Source organism: Phalangium opilio, unplaced genomic scaffold (assembly GCF_054372755.1).
Source record: "Phalangium opilio isolate 3A_F unplaced genomic scaffold, DU_Popi_V2 ptg000043l_1, whole genome shotgun sequence".
NCBI classification, from domain to species: Eukaryota; Metazoa; Arthropoda; class Arachnida; order Opiliones; family Phalangiidae; genus Phalangium; species Phalangium opilio.
This window is the reverse complement of record NW_028324167.1, coordinates 3,629,376-3,650,664: the sequence shown is the minus strand read 5'-3', so window position 1 is coordinate 3,650,664 and position 21,289 is coordinate 3,629,376. Positions and strand designations below refer to the sequence as shown.

The window sequence follows — 21,289 nt, the reverse complement described above, 5'->3', positions numbered from 1 at the left end:
ATATTTCGACAATGAACGAGGAATATATTTGTGGGACGCAAGAAATTGATGGAAATGAAAATTCATTGACTCCAGAAGAATTACTGAGCGTAACAGATCCACTTGCGTTAATTAATGATGGATCTGATGCGTTGACACGCGCTTCCGCTGCGCTTCCAACAGAAGGACCAGCGGATAGTAGTCACGACGTCCAAGGTGACCAAAACGCTTCGAACATGCAGGAGCAGGATGAAAATCAGTCTAGCCTTGCACCAGGCGACGCCTACAAAATTCTAACACAGCCCGAGGCTTTGTTGCGAAAACTATCTGAGGGTGAAGCCAATGATCTGTACGATCATTACTCTATTCATCCAGTAAACGTTCAGCCACCGAAAGATTTACTTGGCGCTTACCAAATGAAGCGCGTCGAAGCCGAGCCAGTTAGCACTTGGGACAAAAAACTGGAATACATGAGCTTTGTTCATTTGTTCCCTAAGGGTCGTTTTGGCAAGCACGATGATAGACCATTTGGGAAAATAACGGAAACCGAGTATCGTTTATCCCGTATTTTGAACAAAAGTCCAATTTTTAGACGAGATTACGCCTATTTGTTCCATTCTTATCAAGAATGCGAAATGAAAGTGATTTCTAGCAGTTTGAACTACGTTCTTCGTGTTAAAAAACCCATGCCAATTGGGGTTGAAAATTTGCTCAATCGAGTTGAATCTGGCGATAAAGAACTTGAGAGTAATTTAGCTACTTTCTTGGGTCATATTCGAGGAACGAAGGACTACTGGTATAAAGTTCTTAGAAACGTTTTAGCGATGATTCGGGAATTTGGTCCTCCCACCTGGCTTCTAACTTTTAACCCGGCCGAGTACGATGATATGGAACTGCACGATCACTTGAGAAAAGTGAATTCAGACGTTCCGGGAGTAGAGTCGATGACGGTGGCTGAATTGTTGAATTTCGACCCACTTAGCGTCAATTTGCACTTTCACAACAAAGTGCGGTCGCTGTTTAACAACTTTGTCTTGTGTAAGCAAAATCCAGTTCTTGGCATGATAGAACATCATTTTTGGAGGGTTGAATACCAATCTCGAGGTTTACCTCACTACCATATGCTTTTGTGGGCCAAGGACGCTCCAAAGATTGGAACTTCTTCGACCGAGACTATTTTGGATTACGTGCAAAAACACGTCACGTGTTCGATGCCGAGAGCATCGGTAAGTCCGGAACTGCAACGGCTGGTAAAAAAATTCCAAACTCACAAATGCACCTCTAGTTGTTACAAGAAGGTGAAAAATTCTAAAAAAGGATCGAGAGTGTGTCGTTACGGTTTCCCTCGTAACGTAACAAACGTAGCGACTATGAATTCCGTTAGATCAGTTACTCGTCACCGTAACATGAAAAAGGTGCAGAAACGGTTGTACGACTTGCCGAGAAAACAGCACGAAGATTTAATAAATGATTATAATCCCACGCTACTATTGGCTTCCAAAGCCAACATGGATTTGCAATTTGTCGCTGACAAATCGGAAATAGTGGCAAACTATGTCACGGCTTACGTGACAAAGGGAGACCGGGCTGACATGGACCAAACTTTTGCCGAGTTAGGGAATGAAAGTTTGTCCAAAAAATTATTTGCCTATAGATTGAAATCTTTGACGTGCAAGCAAATAGGAATTTATGAAGCTCTAGATATGATGCTGGGCCAAGATCTTTACAACAAGTCCGACAGCACTAAATTTATAAACACTAACTTGAAAGAAAACCGATCGAGAATTTTGAAAGGTTACTAGGAACTCGCGCGTTTGAGGGAAACTGACCCCGAAAGCATGGACACTTGCCAAAAAGGGTTCGTCGACGACAAGTATCCGAATCGTCCCGACAGCTTGGAAAATCTTAGTTTGCGGGAATTTGGTCAGTTTTACGATTACGCGAAGCACTCTGATGGTGTCGAGAAAAATGCGAATGTAATCGAGTTGAAAAACAATCTGGGTTTCATGAGAAAGAGAATTAAGCCCTACATAGTGGAGCACTACATTCACGATCCGATAGAGGAGAAAGAACAGTATTGTCACGCTCTATTGATCCTCTTCAAACCGTGGCGTGACGAAACCGAGCTATTGGGCGATTTTGAAACATACGCCGATGCTTTCGAAAACTCGCTTTCGGTGTTGAAGGACATGAGAGAATATCACGACAAACTCTCGGTTTCCAAAGAAGTTCAAAAGAAACGGGAGGCTTCTAAAAAGGCGAAAGAGCCAGAAACCATAATTTCGGAGGGAGAAAGTGAAGACGATGAAAATGCGCTGCAAGGGAAAGAAATTGTTATCGAAACCGAACACGCGATGGCTGATGTGGAAGCTGCCATGGAAATGAATTTCGAGACTGATGTTGACAATGTGGCGTCACTAAACTCGGATCAAAAGAGAATTTATGATCAGATCATGAATCACTTCTCCCAAGAGGGAGAAAAATCTAGAAACAAGTGCCTTTTTGTGTCGGGACCTGGTGGAACTGGCAAATCGTTTCTTATCGACACTCTCGCCAGCGCTGTAAGGCGACTCTTTCAAAATCCTGCTAGCGTGGCCATTGCCGCGCCAACGGGTTTGGCAGCGTTGAATGTTAATGGCGTAACGTTACACAGATTACTAATGTTGCCGGTAGATCATGGGCGTATCGCCGAATACCATTCCCTGAGTTCTGAGAATATAAGCATTATGAAAGAAACTTTGGGTAATTTAAAACTGTTAATTATTGATGAAATTTCTATGGTCTCATCGGTGTTACTGACTCACGTTCACTTGAGGCTGAACGAATTTTGGGAAATGAACCAACCATTTGGCGGAGTTGTTTCTATCCTTGTTTTGGGAGACTTTTTCCAATTGCCTCCGGTTCAAGGAAATCCCGCGTTCATCAAAATCACTTCCGAAGAAGCCAGACTTAGATTCAATTGCATCGGAGGAAGTGATCTTTGGAAGTTTTTTAAATACGATGAATTAACGCAAAATGTTAGACAAGCCAACGACCGAAGTTACAGCGACATTTTAAGCAGAGTTAGAATTGGAAATATTTCCAAAGCTGATGTTGTAACCTTAGAAAGTAGATTGGTTGCTGGAGGAGAAAACATCAAGGTGGCTATGGACCTTTTCATTAAGCTGTCCAATGAAGGGTTTCACCCAATTTGTTTGATGCCTAAATTAGCCATGTGCGAAAAATTTAACTGTGAAATGTTGCGAAAAAACGGAGAGAAAGTTGAAGTCATTCATTGCCAGGATAGACTCGCTGACTACGGCAAAAAAATGAATAAAAACATTCTCAGCAGACTGCAAAGGCTACAAAACGAACCGTCCAAAACGGCCGGTTTGGAGAGCAAGTTAGTTCTGTGCGTTGGCTGCCGAATAATGGTCAGAAGGAATATCAGTTTTGAAAAAGGCGTTGTAAATGGTACGATGGGTTTCGTAACTGGGTTCAAGAAGGACGAACAAGGAAACGTTACTGGGATTTTTCTAAGAGTAGATCGCGAACCGAATAACGACGACGCCAACACTGACTTTTTAGTTGAGAAAATTTGCGTCAAATTTTTGCTCATGGCAAACATTTACGTTAAACGCTCCCAGTTTCCCGTCATCCTGGCGTACGCTATTACGATACACAAAAGCCAAGGCATGAGTTTAAAATGCGCCATTATGGATTTGGGTCCGAATTTATTTGGAACAGGCATGGCGTATGTGGCTTTATCGAGAGTGACGTCCTTGGCCGGACTCCATTTATTACAGTTCGATCCGACTAAAATTAAGGCGGATGGACGAGCCATTATGGAGTATAACAGGCTTCGCAAAAAATATAGGCCAGATCTGCCTCTTTTGGAAGTAACGGAGTCGAAAGAAAGTCGAGGTGGCAAAAGAAGTGCGCCTACACTATCTAAAAGCCTTTTAGAAGGCGAGGAAGAGAGATGTGAAGAAACACCGAAGAAGAAAAGGAAAGCCCAACAGAGTTTGGATAGTTTTCCCTTGAAGGGTTTAGCTAACGATGATCAAGTAACGTGCTATTCTAATAGCGTTTTGCAACTACTCTTATTAGTGCCGGAATTAAGAGAATTGGTTAAATCTTACAATGGATCATTCGTTGAAAAACCAGTTTTACGTTGCCTCCATAACACGATAAACGACATCGAGAGTTCTCAAGGAAGTTTCAGCCGAAAAGGGTTGGAACTGAGAATGGCTGTCGGAAACCATTTTACGCAAAACGATCAACAAGACGCCAGTGAATTTTTGATGGTCCTTTTGACGACACTAAGTCAAGAAATGGAAGCCAATTACTCTAAGGCTCTAAAAGATCTTTTTTGGTCAAAGTCGCGAAACGTTACCAAATGCCCCCAATGTCAAGTTGAACAAAATTCGGAGAATATTGTTGAAAGCAACATTTTCAATCTTCCACTAGAAAACCGAGATAAAATTGATTGGAAATCTCTAGAAAAAAGGATGAGATTAACAGAGGTGCCATGCGTATTTTGTAACAACCCAAAAATACAAGAGCGTGATGTATTGATATCCAGCGGGAAGTACGTATTTTTGTGTCTTCTCCGTGGCGATTACAAAGATGGTCGACCAATTAGGATTTCGACCAAAATATCAAGTTTTGAAAATCAAAATGTCACTATGAGTAAGATGCTTTTTAAAACTAAAGGGGTGATTATTCATAAAGGTGAATCGTTGGCCGAGGGACATTATGTGAACTTTGTGAGAAAAGACAACGGCTGGTACGACGTCAGTGATACAATGATCAGAAAAAGGGAGAGATTCGTCAGTAACTTGACTGACGTCACTGTTCTGCTCTTGGAAAGGGTCCAGACACATTAAAGGGAATCTAACGTGCTTGAAGAATCCATATCAAATTTACCCCGCGTAAAGTCCAAAATTTCAATATTCGTACCAGAAAGGAGCATCATATCTGTCAAAGATATACTAATAGTTTCATATTCCCTTTAAAGTAATTTATGACTGGGTAAGATTGTTAATCGTAGAGGAAGTTTAAGGTTAACGATGGTTCTGGAGTAATTTTGATGTTGCCTACTATAATAACCGTGAAAGGGAGAGCAGGGAGGATTGTAGGGCCATGCTATTGTTACGAAAAAGGGCGATGATTCTTGCATTAATTTTAGAATTTTCTAGTGAAGGGTTTTTAGTACTCTGTATTAGTCTTGCCCCAATTGTGTTTTATGTAAAAAACACGCTAAAAACGTAACCCCTGTTGGTAATGCTATGTGATTAAATATAATTCTTTAATAAGCTGGTGAAACTAAATATAATTCTTTAATAAGCTGGCGAAACTATTGAGACAAACTCATCCTGTTAGTTAACATTGAACAGATTTTTTGAACTGAGATTTAGACACTCGTATCCAAATTTTAAATAAATACTGATTAAAATTAAAATATTCAAAGAGTTTTCTAAATATCAGTTTCGCATCTTCCATTTTTTTTCTCTTTTAAGCGCGCTATTTTTTTTAAATTAAGACGCCCATAACTTTTTTACATTAACAATTTAAAACTATTCAAAAACATTAAATTAAATTAATCTAATCTAATATTATCCTGTTACAATATCAAAGATTAGCAAAGCTTTTATGTTTAAATATTATCTATTAATATAACCTTTTCTTTGTATAACTTATCAATAATGTGTACCCGACCTAATCTAATACCACTTACAAAAATCCATTTTTAAAACTATTTAATGGCCATATGAACTAATTAATTTGTCCCACTAACTAATATCCTACTATTGTTGGAGAATTTGTTTTTATAAAGTTTGAGAATTATTTCCCCAATTGCGTTTACCAATAATATATATATATTACATTACCCTTGTAAATAAAATAACTGAACCATTTTTTTACAATTAATATTCCAGGAAGTTTTGCATATTCTCTATGTGTTTCTCGCCAGCTGGAGTAGTCTGAGTGACGGGTGCCATTGAGTAAAACCAACAGGGGTAGAATTTGCAAAACTTCTGGAATAGGTTTTTTTTCTTCAAAATTTAATAACCTTTTCATTGTCCCTTTGGTAACCCACGCGCAAAACAATAATTCTCATGTTCTAGCAGCACTGTTTCCAAACTTAAAGCTAAGAGTTGCCTGACGAAATTTAAAAAAATTGACCCTCAAAATCTCATATTTAAATGAACATATAATAGCCAGTAAATGGTAAAGTTTTCTTTGCCTCCTCCCCCTCCGCCCCTTTACATAACTAATATAACGAAGAATAAAATTATTTTGACATAAATGCTACAAGCAGTTCATATTTTCAACTTTGAAACATGCAATTTAAAGACTATTTTCGTACAATTATAAGCGTATTGTATCAACACGTGCCAGCTGCTAAGCTTCAACAGAAAGATAATTCATCATAGCCTTTACCAGTATAATAAAAGGTTAAAACTACACAGCTAAAAAATATGATCATCATCATTATAAAAAACAACACCACAAGACTTCGATAGATAGATCCAGAAATATAAATATTCAACTTCTATGCAGAAACAACAGACACTTTAGACTGGCGTGTTCAAAGAATGAGAGCGACTTTGGATTAAAAAAGCAAAGATATCAAAGAAATAACCTTCGTATTGGTTGAGCGAGTGTCTATAGAACGTCAAGCCAAACAATACATGTCAATTATTTGGTTTCCCTGCATAATTATATAAAGGCTTGGCAAGCCTTGCCTTCAAGTTCATCAACACAATAGAAGTTCCTAACAGATATGAATTCGCTAAAAAAACTTTTTTGAACAAAAGTTGCTTCAACGTTATTAAAATTTAGAACAGCAATGTTTTGTTACAAAAATTATGTACTTGACTATGTTGGGAGTTGGGCGCACTCCTGTAAGCCAAGCTTCTGGGCGACAAAGTTTTGAGGGAATAATGGACTTGTCAGCATGCCTACCCTACAGGAACTGACTACCCCGCGTCCGCGGGTGGTGAAATACCCCAAATCCCCCCTCCTTCACCACTCGATTAAACCTCAAGTACTTCACTCTTTACTCTAAAATACCAACTGATTCAATTTTCATCAAAACGCCTTAAAGCTAATATACCATGATGGTATATTACATTGTTTAACGGACGTTTGCCAAACAAGGTCGAGGGAACCAGTAAAAAAATGCTGCCAATTAATGACGTTAACAGTAGTGCCATCTGAGTTCAATAGTAATAAATATAGAAAAAAACTAAAATCAACTGGATTGGAGATGTCACTAACGAAATACAAGGCACCTCATTAACTCTCTGAAGATTCTAAACCAACAAATCACTATCAATTTTAAAAAGCATCTTTAAGTATATTAGGACTAATTTAACAAACTCCCCTTCCCAGGGGACGAACCCTTGTGCGTAGTTTGCATTGATCTACTTTAAACAACAAAAATTGATTTATTTGAAACAAATTACCAAATTAGTGGCTATCGTTGGCCGATGGCACCAGGTGAAACACCTTAAAACGAACCGAACACGGCCATATGATCTCTACTCTCTACATACAATCAGCTCAGCTCAGCTCTCTTTAACTTTTGACCGAGGCTTAGTGAAATCAGTGAATTTAAAAATTACTGGCTAAATCACTAACTTTAAATTATTTTGTATTAAATTATAATGAAGTTTAACTTATGAGAATAAAATAAAATTAGGACTAATTAACCCCTTCTTTTATATGAAAAGTGAAAAAATTCGCCTTAAGCTCGAGCATACTGCATAGGCAGAGCGGACGACTAAAAAAATTTCTCTATTAGCGATAAAACTGCGTAAGTCCAACAGTACGTTTCTCCTAGATTTTAGCTAGGATGAAACCACGTAAGTCCAACAGAATAAAAGGTCGCAAGTTTAAGTATGTGCTTAAAAGTACAAAAAGTAATACTTAATATTAATTGTTTTCAATAAAACTTCGGGAGGCACCAGTTCAATGTACAACCTTTCATTTAAAACCATTTTCAGACCTATCGATTAAATAGTCTTCAAAAAATGGTGGAGTCACTTTGGCCATCACAGGAAACATTTAACATGTTATTTCTATGGGAAAATTTCCCTTTTTTTACCAAAATGACTGAATTTGTTTATGGAAATGAAAACCACCCTTAGCAAAAACTAATGGAGGGATCTCTTTGAAATTTTAACCACACATTTAGGGTCCGAATTTAAGTTCAGTGGATGTTTTTCAAAGAAGTAACCATAATAGGAAATAAGTTACATCCAATCAAAAAACCACCCTTATACATTAAACTCAGTATAAAGCTTTATCTAAGAGAGCATCCGCTCTCTCAGAATATCTTCTAAGGGGTATGGTGAACTCCATACAATTTAGAGGGATTTTCCTCTACGCTGTTGCAACTCTGTTGCTTGCAGTTATTAATTCTCCACCCTTGGGAATTTCCATGACGTTCAAGGCGAAGAGACAAATGAATTTTCCGGATTTTTTTTATTGATCTCTTTGAGTACGATTCTCAAAAATGTATTATCGCTGTATTTATCAAATTGTGCCAAAATCCGTTGCCAAACCGACAAAGCATTGTTTATTATTCTTCCGACCACGTGCCACGTGAACAGTGACACCTTTGTTTACTGTAACTCATTCGCTAATTTTTACAGGCCAATTACGGCAAGAAGTTTTTTGTAGATAACACCTTTCATTATTTGTGTTAACTCACTTCGCGTTTCGCTTACTTTTGCGCGTGACATGTCTAGATTACGTCATGCAGAACAAAGGACAGCTTCTTATGATTACCTTTTTTAATCGTGGTCAATATATCTAATGATAGAAAGGACTTTAATTTTCTTTGTTTGCCGAAAATCGTTAAACTTTCCATTTATTTACTTCATTAGCAGACAGTTGAAATACAAGGTTTCTGAAAACATTACGACCGAAAGCAATCAATCGGAAAAATAATAGCGTTTAGCGTGCGATGAAAAAACTAATCATAAGGCTCGAAAAGAAACATTTAAACCAAAGACAATTATGTCTAGATATGAAACGCTATGGAATTGATCGACTAAATTGCATCTAAATATATTTCTATGAAGGTAGAAGGCAAACCTCCCCCCGGACAGAGACAGGTGTCCTAAGTAGTATCAGGGATAGATTTAATTTTAGAAGTAGGAATGGAGAAGGGTTATTATTTATTTCAGTCCGACTCATAGACCACCCAGTATAGAGCCCCTCCCTCCAACACGGAACGGAAAGTTTAAATTATATTATTGGCTCACTTCAACTACGTTTTGATGGCGTTGCTGACGGGGACGGCGAAAAATAGGTAATTCCTTTTTACCTCTGTCGTTATGACCCGCCATAACGCTCCGTCCCGGGGAAGGGGGTCCGGGACTTTGACGAGCGCCCAGATTACTCTGTTCTTCATTCTTACTTATAAAATGTAATCTATCCCTGGTAGTATAGAAATTAAATATCTCTATGGATTCAGTAAATTACCTTGTTGTTCCAACTCCTACATTTTTCGAAATATTAATAAGTCTTTAATAGTCACATCATCATAGTTAAGGTTACGTTTAATTACTGAGATAAATCCACGGGATATTTAAAGCGCGTTTAAAATAAAGTGTTTGTTTATCAAGAATTACCTAAACAACAACAACCACAAAATAGTCATGTTTAACTTATATCGGTGTATTTTATATCTTTAGTCGTCTTCATAGTTTTCATTGTAGATTTGTGCTTGACATAGATCATGTTCTCAAATAACAGACATTTGAATTTTGCTAAATGATATGGAATCAAGTGTTTTCAATGTTCGGTTGAAAGTTGTAAGATTTTATGCCGTTTGTAAATATTTCTCATTATTTCGAAATCAATCAGGTGTACTTTTTGTAATACGTTTTGATATGTTGATTTTTTCTTTAATCGATTCTATATTTCTTCCATCCGAGGATTATTTCAACAAACAACATGGCGATGCAAACGAATAAAGCTGATAAAGTGAGGTAAAAGACGCTACAAACGGCGAATAACGTCAGACTTGACGCGGCCTTCATTGGACGTTCCCATTTGATGAAATCCATGGCGTAATCCCCTGGAAAATCATAGTAACTAAACGCTTTCGTCTCGAAAAAGACGAGCATTCTAAATAAAATTTAAAACCAAATTAGTTTGCGCTTAGCAATTTAAGAAAGGAGCGGTTATCAATTACCCTTTCTCGTAATTTTCACGAAAGATCGGGTTACTGAAAAAGGATGAGTTGGCAGGCATGACGATATAATCGCTTTTTAGCGATTTCGAAAAGTAGAATACGTCTAATTTGGTTTTCCATTCGCTGATGATGTCATCGTCTTGCATAAGAACGAAACCCAACGTAGAGGACAAAAATATTTGGTTCAAAATCAAAGCTTTATGTCCGTTTACAATCTCCTGGTACATTTCTAACGAAACCAGGTCGTAAAAGTCGCAAAAGTTCTCCTCGTTCAAGTGGTTCTTCATCCAGTTATCGAGCTTCTTCTCTTGCTTGGCCTATTAAATTCACCAAAATAGTTTTGAGAGGACCGAACTAGATTTAGCAAATGCTTACTCTATTGCTTAGAAATTTGTGAACCAATCCGTCTTTGACAATAAGTGGTTGAACATTCTCGTAACTCTGCATGTATTGAAGATCTTCGATCGTTTCGATGAATAAGTATTTCTCACTGAAGAACTCCGACTTGAGGCAACAACTCATGAGGAACCCGATATAGGTGACGCCAATTACCCAAAACGCGTAGGCGAGACGCTCGGAAATATGATCCAATTGACCAGGGTACGCTGCTTGACACGAGAGACAAAATGTGTTTCCCAAATTACTGCAATTTTTGAGAGATAAAATTACTTACGTTCAAAGAAAAATACAAAAAAGACATCCCACAAAACTATCAGATAGCGCTTGATTACTTGATTTAAGTTACTTATTGACTTTGTTATTATGGCGTGCCACAATTTGTGAGTTAATAATAATGATGTAACAATGGCGAAAAGGCATATGCCGACAGCAGACTGGAATTGTAATCGATTAGAATTTTTGGAATTACAAGTACTCGGACCTTGACATGAAGTACCATCAAATCCATCGACAAGAATGAGAGCGAAGATGACAGTGACAATTTTGGTGCTAATGACAATATGATCGTCTCGGTGAAGTCGTAAAAACCACTGGAAATAAACCCTTTCACATTGCTTAAAGTGGATACATCCACTGGAGTAAGTACGATGTCCAAACTCTGAAAATACCTCAGCAAACTGAATACTAACTAATGACCACAATACTTTTAACAGTGATCTAGATGAAGCCTCCTAAAGGGTATGATCAACCCCCTACAATCTACTTGGAAGTTGAAACTGTAACTTACGATTGTTAATTCTCCACCCTTGGGAATGTCTATGACATCCATTGCGCTGATAGGTTCGAAAATAGGGCTATTGAACAAAATACTATTTTGAAAACGTCAACTACTTTTCAAATAATTTTATTGTTTTTACGTAAAATTATGAATCAGAGTTCCATATCCGATGGCATCGTAAACTTTTTTCTTTTGTAGCGGAAGTGAATCCAACTCCTAGGAAAGATAATTTTATAAAACCAGAATTTTCTAAACGTCATTTGAATCTTAAATTAATTATTTATAAATACCTCAAGCATTCCGAACTTGATACAAACTGGTTCCGTAAATCTATTAGAAGAGAAAATAATTTTGAAAGAAACTAATATTCTCGGTAACGTTCAAAGTACTTACTTGTACTTGAAGTATCTATCGGGAAACCGTTTTTCATATTTTGCAGTGGCGGCCGACATCTGTGAACTCCTTCACGCAGTGAATGAATAGCTCGCGAAACTTACAGAAATGGGAAATTTAGTTTTCCTAATTATTTATATTGATCTTTTTAAGGAGATTAAAAATGTACGCTTTTGAAAAATGAATTGTAGCTGTAGTAATCAAATTTTACCAAAATTTATTGCTAAAGCGACGAAGCGTTCTTTGGCCTTCTTGCGAACCTAGCGCCACGTAAATAAGGTTTTTTACGTAGACGTTATTTTTTATAGCAATAACTCCTATTACCCGAAATCATTATTACGACAAGAAATGTTTTGCAGATAACATCTTACATTATGTGTATTTACTCACTTCGAGTTTCGCTTATGTTTGCGCTTGACCTGACTAGTTTTCGTAGCCGAAACGAAACGATAGTGGACAACGTCGTATGATTGCCTTTGAAATAATGTACCTCCAAAGCTTATTTAATTGCTCTCAATGTCTTTAATGAATTGAGTTTTGTTTCTCGAAAATCGTTAAACACGACATTTATAAATATAGAAGCATTTCTATACTAACGTATTGTTACAACTCCTACATTTTTCGAGAGATTGCTTAGTCTTTAATAATTATGTCATCGTACTTAAGGTTACGTTTTATTGCTGATATAAAATCTACAAGCCATTTGAAAAAGATTTAATATAGTTAAATTAAATTATGAAGAATTGTTAAAACAACAACAATAAAAAAATTTATTTTCGTTTCAAAGTTGTAAGACTTTATGTCGTTGCAAATATTTGCCATTATTTCGAAATCAATTTTCCCTTTAATTGATTCTATATTTCTTCCAACCGAGGATTATTTCAACAAACAACATGGCGACGTAAACGGATAAAGCCGATAAAGTGAAGTAAAAGACGCTACAAACGGCTAATAACGTCAGGTCTGACGTGGTCTTTATTGGACGTTCCCATTTTCTGAAATCCATGGCGTAATAATCATAGTAACTAAACGCTTTCGTCTCGAAAAAGACGAGCATTCTAAATAAAATTTAAAACCAAATTAGTTTGCGCTGAAAAATTTATGAAAGGAGCTCAGCAACCGTTGAGACAATGAGAACCTTTATCACTAAAAGAAACATTAACGTTATAAACATAAAACTCTCTAGAAAATCTGAAGACCCTACATCAAAATATAACTGTTTTATATTTCAATCATCGTCAGGATGCAACGATATTCTAAAACCAGAATTATGGCCGTCTGGTATTTCCTGTCATAAACTATCTACCGTTCCTAACAACACAAGAGTATGGGGAATAAATGAAGACTCTGATGGAATCAGTCTATCAAATTCACCAACATCGAAGTACGTGTTATCAAACTGCCCAGCAAATTCATCCGCAGAAGAGGTAAAATTACATCTTCAAGATCTTGATGTCACAGATGTTACAGTATCAGAATTGGCTACTGTATCACAATGGAAGAGGTCATACTTAATAGAAGGCGGGCAAAAGTACGATACTATTATTTTAAATTTGGAAAATTGGCCAAATCCATTCAGAATTCATCGGTATCGAGAAACCAATAAGTTCAACGATGACCCAGTTATGGTCTGACTTGAGAACTTGTCTTCAAACGCCTCGGTTAAAAACAATGACATTACATCCAACAGTGAAACTAAATCAACTCGTGGTGGCTTGAAAATCGCTCATATTAATATCAGGAGTGTAGTACCTCATATTGAGGATATTATTTTCTTGCTAACTACCCATGACATTGATATTCTTTCTATAAGTGAAACTTGGCTTAAAACAGATATTCCAGACAGTCTAATTAAGATCGACGGATATGACGTAATCAGACTAGATAGGAGAAATAAGCGTGGCGGAGGTGTCTGTCTCTATCATAGGGATCATCTCAACCTTTCCATTGTCGACAATATTACGCAACATATAGACAAAGATTTAGAACTATTATGGTGTTTGTTAAAAGAAACAAACACTAAACCTCTTTTAATTGGAACATGTTACTGCCCCCCTTGTTTTAACTATGAAGAAACATTTGAAGAGCTAGATGCCCAACTCTTGCAGTTTCATAATATCTATCAGGATATCGAAATAATGATTTTGGGTGATTTTAACTGTAATTTCCTCCATAAACCAGTACTACCAAGAGTACGAGCGCTGAAGAAAACTCTCCTTAACTTTAAACAATTAATTGAAAGTCCCACACGTACAACCTTAACAACGCAATCGTTACTAGATCTAATTTTTACAACCCGTCCAGATAGAATCCTATACCAAGAAGTTATACAAACCGGTGCATCTGATCATGACCTAATTATGTGTATAAGGAAGAAAAAAGCTCCGCGTAAAGAAAAAGAGATTAGTTTTATACGGGACTACAGAAACTTTGATATTGACGAGTTTGTAAAGGACTTAATCAGTAACCTCGATCACTTAGGATTAGAAAACATAGATGATGGTGTCTCTTCTTTACAAAATACTATAAAAAGCACACTTGACAAGTATGCCCCACTACTATCAAAACGCAAATTTATAAATAGCCCACCTTGGCTTTCCAATGAGATAAAACATGTTATGCACCTTAGGGATATGGCCAAAAAGAAATCTTTTAAACAACCATTATTTATTGATAAATATAAAAAATTACGTAATTTGACGAGTAACTTGGTTCAAAAAAGTAAAAAAGATTATTTTCATAAAAAATTAAAGGGTGGGGCTAACTTATGGAAATTGGTAAAGCCCTTCATGAAAGCCAAATCTAAATCTATTGTCATGATACGTAATAATGGAATAGAATATACAACTCAATTTGAGATAGCAAATAACCTAAACAGGCATTTCACGAAAAATCCATGTATAATTAATCCACAGTTAACAATCGAATTGAATGATGTATGTAATTTAAAATTAGTAGAAGTATCAGAAAGCATGATTTTTACTTATTTAAAGAATTTAAAGTCTTCGAAAGCAACAGGGTCAGACGGATTGTCGAGTGACCTGATAAGGGGTCTAGCTATAGTAATTACGCCATTCTTAACTAAGCTAATTAACTTATCCATAAACAGTCACACCTTTCCAAATCAATGGAAAGATGCCAAAGTAGCCCCTTTATATAAAAAAGGTGACCCAACGGAACCTAATAACTATAGGGGCGTTTCAGTCCTGCCAATTCTTTCAAAGATCCTTGAAAAGATCGTATACGACCAATTGCTGGCACATGTTATCGATAATAATTTATTATATGAAATGCAGGCTGGCTTCGTACCAGGTCACTCGACGACCACGTGTGTCATGAACCTTTTTGAGACTATAATACAAAGTATAGAAAAAGAGTGGTATGTTGGAATTGTCTTTGTTGACTTGTCTAAGGCCTTTGATTGCGTAAATCATGAAATATTGCTTAATGAACTTAGATCATGCGGGGCAGATACGGGCACCCTTAAATGGTTCACGTCTTATCTTAGTCAAAGAACACAATCCGTAATAATTGGTAATACAAAATCTCAATCAATGACTGTATCTACAGGTGTTCCTCAAGGTAGTATCTTGGGGCCACTATTATTTAACATATATACGAGACATAATCATAAATGCTTAAAATTTTCAAAGTCTTTTGAATACGCGGATGACGATGCCCTTCTCTCTGTATCAGATGACGCTTCTAAATTGATCACTGAATTAGAATCGGACGTAATAACTCTAAAGAAAATGTTAGCCTCACGAGGCCTTATTTTTAATGAATCTAAAACTGTTTTTATGATTATTGAACCTAAAAAATTAAGAGGTACAACGCAAGACATAATCAAACTTGGGTCCCTAGATATATCACGGGTAAAATCATATAAATATATCGGAACCATCATAGATGAAAAGTTAGATTTTATTGATCACATTGAATATGTACTAAATAAGGTAAATAAGAGACTCTGGCTCGTCCATCCACTTTATAAATGTTTGAACATTCAAAGTAAAATTACGCTACATAAATCTATGATCCAACCCATCTTTAATTACGGTAATTTATTTTACAATATTGGCCCCAAAAAATACTTACATAGACTTCAAATTATACATAATAAATGTGCCAAATTAATATTACTCCGAAATAAGAGATCATCTGCCACAGAGGCTCTTAAAAACCTAAATTGGATGACCCTATCTCAAGAATATGAATATCAGCTATTAGTACTAATGTACAAAATCTATAATAATCAAATGCCAAAGTATATCCTTGATATGTTTCATTTAGTCGATCATAACTATAATACCCGCATAAATCTTAAAACCTTTGTTCTGCCATCAAAATTAACGACAACCAACTTGAAAAGTTTAAAAAACAGGGGAATCCAATCTTGGAATAACTTACCATGTGATATAAAAAATATAGCTAACATTAATGAGTTTAAGAGAGATGTAAAACAGCATATTTTTAATGTTTAACAATTAATTTAACTAACGGACCCCTTTGTAAACCAGTTTCGACTGAACAGGGATATCCAATAAAGCTTTAATTATTATTATTATTATATAATTACCCTTTCTCGTAATTTTCACGAAAGATCGGGTTAGTGAAAAAGGACGAATTGGCAGGCAAGACGATGTAATCGCTTTTTAGCGATTTCGAAAAGCAGAATACATCTAATTGGGTATTCAATTCAGGATCTGCCTTTTTTTCCACTTTGACAGCTCGCTCCCTTTCCGTGTCTTCAGGATCTGGGACCCTATTCTCTAACTACATTTGAATGGTTCCTAATCCAAATGATTTGGATTTGGGGTCGAATCATTCCCAAATGACACTAATCGGTATTCTGCAACTCCAAATCCGTTTTCATTTGGTTCAAACCCTATCCAAACATTCGGGCAGCCAGATGGCCGGCCAAACCGTCATTTGGATAGCTCTTTTCGCCTTTTAAACTCCTTTCTTCGCCACCATTTTTCTTTAAGAGAGAAAAGTTGAGAGTGGGTTGTATTTCGTTGTCATTTTGATATTGTTGTGAAAAATGCATAGGAGTTGAATATAAAGTTGGATTTACAATAATTTTGAAATCAGTTGTTATATTTGTGTTTTTTTTTTGAGAAATAAGGAACGAGTTTAACTTGGAAAAAGGAGTGGTGTCGCGGGGGCTTTAGCCGTCCTAAGGTCGGGAACTCGCGACCACCCTATCGGACCTTCCCTAAAAGGGGGAAGAATAAGAAAAGAAGAGTCCCTAAAAAGGGGAATCGAAGAAAAGGAGAGAAAAAGTAAACTAGTAGTAAAGATGTGTCCGCGATGTAAAGACGTAGCGTAAATTTTGTTAAAATGTATTTTCTGTTGTTCATGATATAAAATCATAAGGTCATAATTAGCGTCTCCCACACATTTAATTGTGAGAGTTTATTTCATGGTGCCGAAACCCGGAACCTTTAGATAGTTTAGAGGAAAGTGAACAACAATAATAGCGATTTAAAAAGTTAAAAGTTAGCGAAGTTAAGAGAAACATGGCCACCGACGCGGAAAAACTCGCCCGAGCAACACTGAAGAGAGATCTTCTAAGAGTAGCGTTGGAGAATTTAGAAATTACTACGGGGCGACTACGCAACAAAAACCCAGTCAATCTATCAGAATTGGAGACCACTTTAGCGATTGTTAAGCGAAAACATGGGAGCATTTAAAGGTATGAATGACGAAATCGAACCTTTAACACCAATAGCGGATCTGCAAGATGAGTTACAAAGCGTAGAGGATTTTGAAGAGAGAATAATCATCCTAACAATGTCGTTGGAGAGCGGAATTAAAGATGAAATAGCGAGTCAAAATCAGCATAGTCAAGCTTCCGTATCAAGCGAATCAAGTGGCAACCACACCCAAAGCGAGATTCAAGTGACCCTACCCCAACTCCAAATTGAAAGATTCGATGGAGATAGCTCAAAATGGCTCCAATTTTGGACACAGTTTGAATCAGCAATTCACAAAAGGGAAAATTTATCCAAGGTAAATAAATTTAATTACCTTGGAGGAAGCGCAGCGATAGACATATCTGGGTACACCACAACTGAGTCAAATTATGACTCCGCCATAAAAACGCTACAAGAGAATTATGGGGAGGAAGACGTTCTAATTAATGCGCATATTGACAAACTGTTGATGTTAAGAGAGGTGAAATCACCCCAAGATCTTGTTGGATTAAGAAAATTATATTCGTCATGCGAAGTAGAAGTCAAATGTTTAGAGAATATGGGCGTCAACCCTAATACCTTCCAGAATTTCTTATGCCCACTGCTACTTAAGCTTCTACCGAATGAAATCCGATTAGCGTATACAAAGCTAAATAAATCAAGCAAGAATTATGATGTCCGATATGTCTTAGATTTCATAGGAGGAGAGCTACGCAGCCGAAAAGTGCGCCGCGTTGTCGAAATTACAATTTCAAGACTCAACAAGCAAACAGAAAGAGCGCGAAAAAGAACGGGAAGGGCATCGGGGTAAAAGTTTCGAGCGTTCAAAGGACTACAGAAACAAGCCTTTATCGGCTTCAGCGTTAACAACAGCAGTAGCAGAAAGACGGCCATCTTGTCTTTACTGCGAAAAGGAGGGACATAAAACGGTAGATTGTTCGAAATTTAGCCTAGAGGAGAGAAAAGAAATTCTTAGAAAAAAACGTCGGTGCTTTCCTTGCCTGAAAGGAAATCATACGTCAAGAGATTATTGGTCAAGAATAGTTTGCAGTGGGTGTAAAGGGAGGCACCACTCGTCAATATGCGAGAAGGAAAGCGATAAAAGGCCCAGTAGTGACCCTGAAAACGCTAACGAAACGCGACCTACCGTTGAGAACCAAGAGGTACAAGTGAACATGGCGGCGGGGAAACGGGGGGAGAACAAGGGAATTCTCCTGCAAACAGCTAGAGTTAGAGTTAAATCGAAAAATGGGTGGGTACCGGCAAGAGTTTTATTGGATGGTGGGAGTGAGGCTTCCTTTGTTAGACAAGATCTGTCCCAAAAACTAGAGTTAGAAGAAACGGGTAGGTAAAATTTAATAGTTAACACATTTGGCAGCAGCGACCCAACCGTTTTACAATCGAAAAGGGTAAAACTTGAATTGAAAAACTTGCACAATGGGAACAGTATTTGTGTAGAGGCCATCACCACACCCGTTATAAGCGTAGCAAAAATAAGAATACCAAATTCAGCGATTAGAGAGAAATTAAATGAGAAAAACCTAAAATTAGCGGATGATGATAGCGAGGGCTTAGAAGATGACCAAATTACGAGTATTTCTCACAGATAGGACCTAAATTAGCGCATGAAATTATGACAAAGACGGATGACTCTAATGTATTCAATAATGCCAAAAAAAATTCAAATAGTCTTTTTTTTAATCCAGTCATTACGAGAGATATCGAAAATGCAATCAACTCACTTAAAAATTCGAACTCAAGGGAACACGATGATATAGACATCAAAAGCATAAAAATACTGAAAGATAGCATCATTGACCCAATAGTATATTTAGTAAACCTTTCTCTAAGCACAGGCATTTTCCCCGATATCTTTAAGAAAGCTACAATAATACCCATACATAAGACAGCAAGTAAACTCGAATTAGAAAATTATAGACCGATTTCATTATTAAGTAATGCATCAAATATTTTTGAAAAAATCATAAAAAGCCAATTAACTGGTTTTCTAGAGAAGTATAACTATTTCTCAGATAACCAATTTGGTTTTAGACATAAAATGGGCACCGATGATGCTATCTACCAAATAACAAAAAACTTATACAATAACGTAGACACGAATAAAAAATCAATAGCAGTATTCTTAGACCTTAAAAAAGCTTTTGATACTGTATCACACCCGATATTAATTAAAAAATTAGAACTGGCAGGTATACGAGGAACCGCCTTAAATTGGTTTAGAAGCTACCTAAACAAACGAACAACAGCAGTCAAAATTAATAATACATATAGTAATTCCCTCACTATGACTTATGGAATCCCACAAGCGATCGTTATAGGCCCAATCCTCTTTTTACCTCTCCGAGTGACGTATGTCACGGAGAGGTTCTAATTTCGACGTGTCTGTCTGTCTGTCTGTGTGTCTGTCAGTGTGTGTGTCTGTCTGTTGTTATTGACTTACACCCCAGGGGACCGCGTTCGCAGTTTTCAAATCGGAGCAAACGTTTTCCCAAATTCCGGACCGCATTTACAGTTCCCGGAAATTTGTATTCCACTTACCATAGCTATTATCCATTACGTGTCTAACACTACCATCCTCTGGCCATTTGTCCATCTCATATGGACACCAGTCTTTACCCACTGTCTTCTATAGTCCACCATCATTTTGGCACTTTTTCCATGCCACACGGACACCAGTCTGTACACACTGGCTTCTACACACCACCATCTTCTGGTCTTTGTCCATCCCACATGGAACACCAGTCTGTAAACACTGGCTTCTAATTCCCACCATCTTCTAGTCTTTGTCCATCCCACATGGACACCAGTCTGTACACACTGGTTTCTACACACCACCATCTTCTGGTCATTGTTTTTGTCCATCCCACATGGACACCAGTCTGCACACCTGGCTTCTACTCCATCATCATCCTTAAGGTTTAGACACACTCGGCGATCGGCCAGGGTTACGAGAAACGTCCGGCTTCCCTAAGGTGGGGCTTCCACCAAAGGTTCACGCAATTGCGCTGTTCTTATCCATAGCTGCGATTCGAAACCCTTATATACTACCTATTTTAGTAAGGCGAAGCAACCGGCGTATGCTTCATTTCAAACTCCAATATTAGTCAAGTCTCTCAAGATAGTTTAATTGTTCTTTTTTAAAACGATGTATCGTTCAATAAGGCGAATAACAAACGAAGAAAATATTAAATATTAATTATATTTATTTTAATATTTAAGATAATCTTGTTTCTCAATTCAAAATTAATACGGAAAGAGTTAAAAAGCAGTCTATGGTATTGTCTGTGTGTGTCCGTCCGTTATTACACTAGTGCCGCCGTGCGCTGCGTTAGAAGTTCGTGCTGTTTTGATGTGTAAAGAAATCCTACAGAACCATAATATTCCCTTTATCCTTAATATAAAGTGAATATGATGAAATATTTTTCGTAATTATGATGCATTTAGTGCTTTTGTAGCTTTAAAGCTCTGTTTCATTTTGATATTCCAAAGATTTTTTTTAATATTATTATTTGAAATGGCTGTTTATATATTACTTTAGCTATACTACATCTGTATATAGAATAATCCTTGGTTTAGTAATTTCATGAAGAAAGCGAAGATCTAGACTCCGGCGGGTATATTTAGTATTACTTGCAATAAGCTTAGTTAAATATAGAGTAAATAATTGAGGCCTGAGGTGAAGTAAACTTTGGGTTTTGATTTTCTTGTCTGAAATGAAGAGACATCAACGGTTCAGAGTGAGCCGAAAGTTAAATACACTCTTAAATAATCAGGTTATGATTTTATAATGGAAGAAAACATCATGGTGGCAATTAGATGAGTAGG

General features: G+C 37.0%; 1 protein-coding gene across 1 annotated transcript; it reads right to left on the bottom strand.

Moving 5' to 3' along the window:
* Nucleotides 1–9,884: 9,884 nt before the first annotated feature.
* On the bottom strand, nucleotides 9,885–10,604 carry LOC149677699 (uncharacterized). Its single transcript, XM_089837375.1, has 2 exons — nucleotides 10,175–10,604; nucleotides 9,885–10,107 (listed from the first exon to the last, which is right to left on the bottom strand). The coding sequence occupies exons 1-2, from the start codon at nucleotides 10,459–10,461 to the stop codon at nucleotides 9,885–9,887; spliced, it is 510 nt and encodes a 169-aa protein (XP_089693501.1). The 5' UTR covers nucleotides 10,462–10,604.
* Nucleotides 10,605–21,289: the final 10,685 nt, after the last annotated feature.

What these genes read in the sequence shown, in the direction of transcription:
- LOC149677699 (XM_089837375.1), bottom strand. Translation starts at nt 10,461, where the DNA reads ATGAAGAACCACTTGAACGAGGAGAACTTTTGCGACTTTTACGACCTG. An exon ending in CGTGAAAATTACGAGAAAGG is followed by an intron (nt 10,108 to 10,174) that starts GTAATTGATAAC and finishes AATTTTATTTAG; the next exon opens with AATGCTCGTCTTTTTCGAGA.